General features: G+C 44.0%; 1 protein-coding gene across 1 annotated transcript in view; it reads left to right on the forward strand.

Moving 5' to 3' along the window:
* LOC142312774 (P43 5S RNA-binding protein-like) overlaps nucleotides 1-10,299 on the forward strand; it is a 30,630-nt gene extending 20,331 nt beyond the window's left edge. The window contains exons 2-10 of the mRNA XM_075351761.1: nucleotides 2,255-2,399; nucleotides 4,241-4,341; nucleotides 4,504-4,597; nucleotides 5,695-5,783; nucleotides 6,444-6,517; nucleotides 6,594-6,674; nucleotides 9,456-9,682; nucleotides 9,779-9,832; nucleotides 10,051-10,299. Of these exons, the coding sequence (XP_075207876.1) occupies nucleotides 2,255-2,399; nucleotides 4,241-4,341; nucleotides 4,504-4,597; nucleotides 5,695-5,783; nucleotides 6,444-6,517; nucleotides 6,594-6,674; nucleotides 9,456-9,682; nucleotides 9,779-9,832; nucleotides 10,051-10,299 (1,114 nt within the window). The remainder of the gene's footprint in view (nucleotides 1-2,254; nucleotides 2,400-4,240; nucleotides 4,342-4,503; nucleotides 4,598-5,694; nucleotides 5,784-6,443; nucleotides 6,518-6,593; nucleotides 6,675-9,455; nucleotides 9,683-9,778; nucleotides 9,833-10,050) is intronic.
* Nucleotides 10,300-10,516: the final 217 nt, after the last annotated feature.

Raw genomic sequence — 10,516 nt, forward strand, 5'->3', positions numbered from 1 at the left:
TTGGGATAGTACCTACACTCTCTAATATTAAAACCTTACCATGGGTCTAAAATAGGCCTCAATGTGGCTAAGGGCTGAGAGCGACCGGGTCCCAACAGGACACACACAGTCAGGGGGATTCACAGAATGAAATGTCCAGCTCACTGAGAAGGGGGCCACTCCCTGTTTGTACTGAATACAAAAAAACTACATAAGAACAAAAAAGTGAGCCGGACTATGAGATGGTATACATGGAACTTGTAAGACCATGTTCACACTGGCCATGAGACAAAGAGAAATCTGCGCTATCAGAGGTGCCGTCACTGAGGTTACCCGCGGCCACAGCAGAAGTCCTCCCGCTGAGATCTGTGGCCGCGGGTAACCTGAGTGACGTCATCGCTGATAGCACGACTCACTTCAGTCGCTGCGGGGAGCTCACAGAGAGTGGTCGTAAAAAAATTTAAGACATGTCTGAGTTTGGTCTGATTCCTGGATCAAAATTGCATATGTGAACAGATGCCATTGGACAACAAGTGCATTCCATCTGTCTGGGGTCCTTTAACACTAGAACTACTGGACTCGTGACACCTATATAGAAATACATAGTGCAAAGTAGTCAAAATGAATACCTCAGTAGTTCTAGTGTTAAAAAAACAAAAAACAACCCACTGCCAGAAAGGCTGCTTTCACACATCGGTTTGTTGGCATCTGGCACAATCCAGCGAAAAATGGATAAAACGGATCCAGCGCCGGATCCGTTTTTTCCCCATAGTCTTATATTAGCGCCGGATTATGCCGCATGGTGTTGCGTTTCATCCGGCGTGCGCCGGATCCGCTAAAAGTTGTCTGTGTGGCTGCTGGACAGGACGCACCATGTATGGCCTTTTACACACATCACTTTTTGCCATCATGCGGAATCTGGCATTTTATGCAGAAAAAACGGATCCGGCGCCGGTTTCGTTTTTCCCTCATAGTGTTGTTTTTGAGCCGGATTGTGCCGCATGGCATTGCGTTTTGATCCAGCATGCGCCGATCTGGCGAAATGTGTTTGTGCAGCCGCCGGAAGGAACGCAGCATGCAAAGAAACGGATTGCGACGAATCCGGTGATGTCTGTTTTTTTTACAATGGTAGCCTATAGGTGCCGGATCTGTCGCCATTCGTAAAAAAAAACGGAATCAGGCGATGAATCCATTGAATCCATGAATCCAGAACATATGTAGATGCACTTCTGGAAATAAAAAAAAAAAAAAAACCTCTCTCACTGGAAGGGGACAAATGAGACTGATCCGGTTTTCTGCCTCATCCGTCACATCAGTTTTGTCACAATCTGTGATGGATCCGTCGCATCAGGCACAATCCGGTTTGTGCCTGAGGAAAAAAAAAAAATGAGAAAAAGTAAAGTTTTTTGATGAAAAACAAAAAAAAAACAGACGCCGGATACGGCTGGCGTGTTGTATAATGGAAGCCTATGGGCGCCGGATCCGTCGTAATACGGCAAAAAACGCAATACAGCGACGGATTGCGTTTTTTTAAACTGAACATGCTCAGTATCACAATGGATCCGTCGAAAAACAGAAGAAATGGATGGGAAAAAACTGATGCGACGGATCTGTCACATCAGTTTTTTCGCCGGATTGTGCCTGATGCCAAAAAACTGATGTGTGAAAAGCAGCCTTAGGCTACTTTCACACATCCGTTTTTTGCTCTGCGGCACAATACGGCGCTCTGCAGAAAAACCGCAACCGTTTTTTTTTCCGCCGGTTGCGTTTTTTTTTTGCATAGACTTACATTAGTGCCGTATTGTGCCGCATGGCCTTGCGTTCGGTCCGGTTTTTGCCGCATGCGGCAGATTTAGCCGATGCCGCGGCCGGATGGAACGTTGCCTGCAACGTTTTTTGCTCCGGCAAAAAAAACTGCATTGCGCGCGATGCGGAAAAAAACGCATCCGGCCGCCGCATGCGGTGTCTTCCACTGCGCATGCTCAGTAGCGTGCCGCAACCGGAAAAAAACGGACGGACCGCATGTAAAAACTTATGCAAAGGATGCGGTGTTTTCGCCGCATCCGTTGCATAGGTTTCACAGCCGGCTTGAGCTGCACTGCTCAAACCGGATGTGTGAAAGTAGCCAAACCTGTGCCATGTAGCACCTGACAGATTTCACTGCAGTGCCTCCTTCATCAGGGACTGAGTGCTATCAGCTTGTATAAGCTGGATCACCTGGGCAGGAGCAGGGCTTATAACATGCAGGAGCACAGGTTAGAGGGGGCTGTTTAAGGTGGTCAACAGGAGCAGAACTTCAGAGCCAAATGGCAGAGACACTGAGAAAGAAGCCTCTTCTTACTTGCCCATCTGTGGGGTGTAAGGCAACATTTAGAAAGCAAATGAGGCTGCGAGAGCATGTGGCGAAGCACACTGGACAGGTAAGAGGGGAAGTGGTGGGGTGTCCATAGTACAAGTGCGTAGAGCAGACTGGTGGCATTGTCTCATTACTATATCTGATTTGTGTCCATATTGTACTCAGACAAAATAGTGGTCCCTCTTTTTTGTACTTGTATACTGTCTTGTGTATAGCTAATTGTGGCAACTGAATGTCCAAAGTGGATGGTTCTGTCCTTCACCAGTCCAAGAATTCTAGTAACTGCTCTGGCCTCCATGTTATGCCCAAACTGTCATTGTGGCAACCCTTTAACACCTACTAGCCAGAAGTATTCCTTTGCTGAGAGGTCAGACTCTACCTATTGTGAGAATCTGGGTCTTGAGTAGCTTGATGGTTATATAAATTCTAAACCTTGAGTTATGTATCCATGATGACTACTTAGTGTGGTGTATGGGCTTTCTGTGTTGTGTTTTTGTTTTTTTTTTCTTCCAATTGCCGCCCTCCCCCCTCCCGAAAAAAAAAATAAAATAAATAAAAATCAGTGTATATGTGCAGTGTGTAGTATACTCCCCTGCAACTGCTTTCTCTAGAGCCCCATGCTCTTCTGGGTGAGGTTACTGCATTTTGGACCATCTGGCTCAATGTTCTGTGAGCTTAATCTTTTACAATGACTATATGGCCTTGTTCTTGTGCTCCATAAACTTGCATTGTAAGGCTACTCTCACACCTCCGGTTTTTGCAATGCGGCACACTCCGGCACTTTGCAGGAAAATCGCAACCGGTTTTTTTTGCTGCCGGCTGCGTTTTTTCTGCATAGACTTTAATTAGTGCCGCAAGGCCTTGCGTTCCATCCGTTTTTTGCCGCATGCGGCAGATTTAGCCGATGCGGCGGCCGGATGGAACGTTGCCTAGCACGTTTTTTCGTGCGGCAAAAAAAACCGCATCGCGCCGCATTTGGCCGATGCGGCGTATTTTTCAATACATGCCTATGGCGGCCGGATGCGGCGCGATGCGGCAAAAACCGCATCCGGCCGCCGCATGCGGTTTTTGCCACTGCGCATGCTCAGTAGCATGCCGCAAGCGGCAAAAACCGGACGGGCCGCATGGGAAAAACTTATGCAAAGGATGCGGTGTTTTCACCGCATCCGTTGCATAGCTTGCACAGCCGGATTGAGCCGCACAGCTCAAGCCGGATGTGTGAAAGCAGCCTAAAAGGCCCCATGCAGAGCTCAGTGTGATGTCACTGAGAAGATGATGGTAGTGAGTATGTCACTCATACTATGCCCATATACATAGGTTTTAATGTGAGTGCTTCTTTAACCGTCTACTAGACTTTGCGTTAATTGGCAGCACATGGACTATTGCTCCATTCACATTTGGGGGTCACAGCAATTAGCAACCTATCACCCATCCTGGGACATATAGATTGTGGGATAAACTCCCTCTAAATGTCTAGCTGACATTTTCTCAGGTTAAACCCCCTTTGTTAGGACTCTTGGGAGCTGCTCATTCATTTGTATTTCTGGTCCTCTAAGATGTTAATTTGTTACAGCCTACATACGAAGATGCTGAAATCATGACGTGGGGCTCTTCTAAGCCTCACCACATCCAGCGCTGTACATGGAGTTTCAATATACTCCACCCGCTCTTCTGCAATTTCTGTAAATTGCGGTCTGGTCATTCAGGGTAATAAGGATCCTGCTCCTCAGATGTCATATCTTGCTCTTGGGAGTACTGTGAAGAATCCGTAGCCTTTACTGAGCATATAGAACAGGGTACTACGTAATGTATTAATGGTATGTTAGCACCAATCATGTTTATAGTCCCAATTGTATTTTTTTTCATTTTTTATAATTTTTTTTTTTTTTCCTCTCCTTTGCCCAGAAACTATGGCGTTGTGATAAACCAGGTTGTGGAAAAGCATTTTTCCATAGGAATCAGATGAGGAACCATTTACAAAAACACCTAGGCCTGAAGAAGTACATGTAAGACTATTCTATAAAGTGCATGGGTTGTTTTGTTTTTTTTGTTTTTTTCAGGAAGATGTGAACATGTCCATACACTATACTGGCTACTTGTTCAATCTATCACACACTGGTAAATGGACTTCTGTATAAGACAACCTGTATTAATTTGGCTTTTTCCAGTTGTTCCATGGCCATCTGTCGGGCAGCTTTTGTGACAAACGGGACACTGAAACGTCACCTGAAGTATAAACATGCAACAGCAGACCCCCTGAAGGTGAGTGAGGGCTCGTCTGCCAGCACCAGAAGCCTATTCACCACCAAGCTTTCTAAAACCACTCAATATGTGAACACTGCTGGCCTTTCCAGTAAAGCCAGTTTCACACACCCGGTATTTCGCCGGATCCGGCACGCATACAGTACATTAATTTACAGTGAAAGCGTGACACCATGCGGACAAATGCAGTGGTGCATAAAGCACACAACCGCGGTGTGGTGTCGCGCTTCCACTGTAAATATACTGTACTGCATGCGTGCCGGATCCGGCAAAATGCCCGATGTGTGAAACGGGCCTAAGTGTTTTTTGTTTCACTGGCTTAATAAGAACCCACCTGCTTGACCAGAGTTTGGTAACTCTGATGGTGTGACCTAAGTATATATTGTATGCAAAATACATTTCTGGCCTCTGCTTTCCCCAGTGATAACAGAAAATCAGAGGGTTGCTGACTCCCCAGTCCAGATTCAATCTGAAATGGTCGTTTTGAGTTTCCTTTAAGATAATTGAGAATTGTTGATTGCTCTCAGTGAGAGAAACAAAATTTAAAATTTTTGTATTGTGATAATTTTTTTCCAAACAATTTTTATTGATTTTACAAAATTTAATACAAAACCATAGCAAAAGTATGATTGCAAAGAAAACAAAAAAAACCCGTACATTCATTGCCAGAATTTCAAAGAAAAGGATAACACCTCAACATGGTATTCCAAACCATTTTTCGATTTGCAATGACATACAATGAGTCCGTATTAGAAAATCCAAACGTAACACATATAAAACAAACCCCTGAACCCCTTTGTCATCCTGTAATATTTCCAATATCTATGTTGAGCCTTGTTGTTGCCGACGTCTCTCCTTCGCCCTTCCCTCGAGTCACCGCTAGTTGAACCTTAATTTTCCCAAACTACCCTGGATTTGTGATACTTTTTAATGGCTAACTAAAATATATGATGATGGCTAACTGGCTAACATGGTACCAAAACCTTTTTTCTTTTAATTGAGAATTGGTCACAGCATCCACAAGTCGGTCAGGTTTATACTGGATCGTCAGTACCTGGGGTCTTGTTCTTATGCTGTTTTGTGATGTTTCTCACCAGTGTTCAGTGAATGGATGCTCAAAGACCTTCAGAAAGAAAAAGGCCTTAAAACATCACATCTTGGCACACACTGGGGAACCAATCTTTCGGTGAGTACTTGCTGATGGTTTATTGTAGCCACATGTAATGGCCTAGCCATACGTGTCCAGAAAAATTTTGCAAATGTACCTTGTCCAGAAAGATTCCAAATGAAATATTAATCCGAAGTATATTTGCTTGTGGCACTTCCCTAACCCCTCGCTTGCCATTGACAGGTTGTAATGTGGCACGTTTGTGATGCCATTTTCTGCTTCCCTGAACATGCAGTGGGCCTGATACTTTGGAATTGAATTCAGAAACTCAGCAATGTTAAGATATGGTGGACTTTGGATTGGGTGATCCCTCAATAAGGCTACGCATGTGATGTCACACTGATTTCAGTGACAGTTTCCTAAAATACTGCTAGTGTTTCTTAATGTGTTGGACTTTCTTCACCTGCATCTCACTTTCAATAGACTTCAATGCCAGTGACATGCTATTTGACTGTTTTATTTTGCAGCAAAATGGTTGTGACAACAAGTTGCACAATGGTTTGTCACGTGAGTTTTCAAAGAATTGCTGTTGCATGACCAATATCCCCATGTAGCCCTAGCCTAAATCTTGTGTGGGCCACTGCCATATCTTTTTAGTAATTGGGAACCTATGTGGAAATGGCACACTCCCTCTTTACCATTCCCATCAGTTGTATGTTCTATATTTTTGGATCCTAGCTGTGACCAACCTGGGTGTCAATGGAAATCTAACTCTAAAGCCAAAGTGGCAGGCCACATCAGGCGCCATGCAGGTAAGCTACCAAATGCATTGCTCTAGAATACCAATAGTCTTTGTTTGGCAGTGAGTAACATGTATTTGGCACTTAGGATACAGATGCCCTTTTCAAGGATGTCAAACCACCTTGCCAACTTGGTCTGCTCTGCAGAAGCACCGTAAGACTCATCCGTGTAAGTGTTATGAAAGGAACATAGAATATTTTATAATTGGTTTTGAATGCTATATACTGTGGGTGCAAACGTGCCTTCTAAATACTATTAAAGGCATGAAGTCTATAGGTTTTCAAGGATTACGCTGATTTTTTGACCCAAAGCTTCAGTTTGCCATCCAAGAACCCAGAGCTCCAGAATGTATATTTTGTAGCCTTGAGCATAAAGGATTCTACTTAACCAAAAAGATTTGGTGTCTAGGATCTGTTCCATAGTGCATGGGACCAGTCTGATGCCACTCACTAACTGTAATATCACTGGTTTTGGAAGAAGGTAGATTTTATATATTAAATGTCCATGTTTGCAAACATTTAACACTTGGAAACCGATTCACAAGGTAGTATATCAATTAATTGCACCCAGGAGCTACCTCAATTAGTATATCTAAAAGCAATTTTTGAAATTTATTAAAATAACTCAACATTCCACCTGTGGAAAAAATGTGACACACACAAAAGATCCCAGGACCATGGGACGGCCCCAATAGTTTCCACCAAGGGAACAAAGCCAGTTGTTCCACTATTATATCACCTTAATAGTACTGCCAATGGGAAGAATCTCTAGGTGACCCTTGTTCTCTTTCCTCTGCCTGCCAATGGAGATATAACTTAAGTTACACGCACCCTAAAGGTAAAGAGGTGCCCCCATTCCTCGGAGGCTTTCCCTCCTATGATATCCCTGAACTCCCTTCTTATCGGGTAGAATCTAGAGGGTTATACCATCAAATAGTGAGGGGAAAATAAAAAAAAAATTGCACTTATCTGAGATACGTTCGGGTCAAAAGTCCCTTAGCAGTATTTCTCTCAAGGTGAGGGTGTCCAGGCTTTCCATGGTCCTCAACCCAATAATATAAAATCAGTCTGTCTCGACGCGTTTCTCTCCATGTAATTAATTGGGGTTCATCAGGAGACAGTATTAAATAGATGGCTCAGTCGCCTGTGGAATAAATAGATATCAAAAAACCCAAATCTAAACCATGTAAATTGTCGTCCTTAAAGTATTAGGTCACATGGGTTACATACCAGAAGGTTGTCAGGGGGCTACTCGCTCTGCAGCACACACCACTCTATGTAGATGTATAGCATGGACGACCTGCCCTGCAACTAACCATACTTAATACGTCAATGTAAAGATAATTGGCCAGGTGATTAACCCGAGCACGCCCACGTATCCATAGGAACCCTGGATGTTTATCATAAAACCAATCATCATTCGGGGAACTCTGAGCCCGTGCCGGATGTAAATAATACAATGTGACCCATCTGGGTCACATGACCGCACAGGCTACGTCACCGGGTTACCATGGATTAGTTATACACAGCGTGAGAGGCCAGGATGTGACGCACAGTCCAATGCCTCGTATATCCCAGCTGGTACCGCCCACATGGGCGTTCCCCTGCCCCCCCTCAGTCACATGACAGCATAGTTCGTTCCCCTCGGGTACGGAGTAAATCTCAGCCCCCCCCCCGTCCCCTCAGTCATTTTGTTTTGAGCGGGGAAACAGGGACAGCAAAAGAAGGGAGCGATCGCCTGGGACATAAAACTCTCCCCCCAGCGACGCCTATAAGCGCGTCTTCACGGGACCACGTGATTCACAGTAATACATAGGGTCCAAGTGCAGTACCATTCACCACAGCCAACACCTTGGGGCTGTATAAGATGTTCAACTATATTACGAAGGGGGAGGTGGGAAAGATATATCCCAGTCAGAGGAGCACACTCCTTTTATCATAAGTATGGCCAGTCATGTCCAATCCAGGATCCCCTCTAGATGGAGGGATTTTAATGCATTTATAGATAAGTAAGCGCAGCCAAATGAAAGCATCACCCTCCCATTAGATTAATTCTGCATACATCAGCAAAAGACATTACATGGATTCAAATAAGAGGTAATTAGAGATAAAGGAATATCTGATTTTAAGATATCTTATGGAGGTGAGTATGATTACACCATTCCAAATATGGCCTATTCCTTTACGGAATTATATTGGCCAGACTGGTATAGATCAAGATTTACTTTAATGCAGAATAAAGTGTCTCCATTTTCAGACAGACGTCTCCTATAGAAAACATCCAAATGTCAGCTGTTCATTCAAGCCTTTAGGATATACACAGTCAAAATGGTATATCCACTTACTTTCCCTTTGCAAAAGGATTTTGTTCCAATTATCCTTTCTAGTCGGCTCCGGGACAACTTCAATGATCTTAAAGCTAATGGAATTTAGATCTCCACCGTGGACCTGTCTAATATGTCGTGAGATCGAGGTATCTCTCTCGTTCCGTATATCTCCCAGGTGTTCCCCCTATCCGCTTTCTCAATTCCCTTTTTCGTCTTCGATGTCATTCTGACTTTGCTTGTGCATGGATGTTCTAGACTCTGCCCACAGAGTAGAGTGGTCCTGCAATGATACTATGGAGACACAAGATCGCTGTTCATTAAGTGGATGATGCAGGATGTCAACCACAGCGGGTGGGTGTGATTAGCGGCAAAGAGGCGGGACAGATGGTGCAGTGAGGAACACCATTGGACTGGACCACCTTAACTTGCATACAGCATTTCATTTGATATCTTTGGGTGTAGACAGAGGGAGTCAAATGCTGGACGTTTGTAGAATGCAGCAAAGAAACAGTTAAAGGTGGTGGCATTTGTTCATAGGATCAAACTGGTGATGGGTTCCCTTTTTGATTATGCTGAAGATCTGTCATAAACGTCTTATTTACTTCTGTAATCTGTTCCTCTAGTGGATTTGAAGTGTTCAAAGTGTCAAAAGCCCTTTAAAAACAGGGGTTCCCTGCGGAGACACAAATTAACCCATGTGATCAAGCCCATCTATACTTGCCCCCGAGAGGACTGTAAGCAGACATTTACCACAGTCTTCAACCTGACTCATCATGTAAGAAAGATCCATCTCTGCCTGCAGCCATACCACTGCTACCATGCTGGCTGCAGCCGCACCTTTGCAATGAGGGTATGTAGTTACCTATGGTTTCAGGGTGGTAGCTGCTGTTAAATAAACTATGCAACTAAAAATTAATATATTTTTTTTTTTTTTTTTCCTCTTAAGGAAAGCTTGTTGCGTCATCTTGTTGTTCATGATCCTGAAAGGAAAAAGCTGAAGGTAGGGGACTGTGCAGCGCGGCTAAAAACTTGACCGTAGACCTGATACACTCCCCTCCCCAAACTGTCTATATGGCACTCATTCCTTCACTACGCTTTGCGCTGGTCTTTAGACATTCCCCATTAACTTAGACGGGTCAATTAACCACTGATTATATTAAGGGTAAGTTACTTTGAAGGTTTTTTTTTTTTTTTACACTTCTCAATTTTTTCCTACAGCTTAAATTCAATCTAAAACCCTCAAAAAGAAATCTGAGAAGAGCGCATCGTCCACTGCCAGCTGTAGAGCAAAACCTGACTCGTCTCTTTAACCTTAAACTTGGGTTCCGGACCAAGACCAGGCTGGAAAGTAACCTTTCTGGCCTGTTCAATGAGCGACAGCTCCGTGATCCTGCAGAGCCAGAGGTGAACCTGACCAGCCTCTTCTACCTTCCTCCTGCCCGAGCCAGGGCTGAAAAGGCTGTCTGACCAGCAGTAAAGAGTTGGAAGGAAATATCCTGAAATCGCAAGACCTAAGGCACCATATTCTGTTAAGTGTAGGTCTGCCATATACTTTGAGTAGCTGACTTGGAGGGAAATGTAGCCCAGGTAGTAAATAAGTTGGACAGTATCTTCCTACTGGAAGTCTTTTGTGTAGAGTTTTATCTATATAATCAGTTTAAATTTCTGGGCAAAACTTTGTATT

This window comes from Anomaloglossus baeobatrachus, chromosome 5, assembly GCF_048569485.1.
Source record: "Anomaloglossus baeobatrachus isolate aAnoBae1 chromosome 5, aAnoBae1.hap1, whole genome shotgun sequence".
Lineage (NCBI taxonomy): Eukaryota > Metazoa > Chordata > Amphibia > Anura > Aromobatidae > Anomaloglossus > Anomaloglossus baeobatrachus.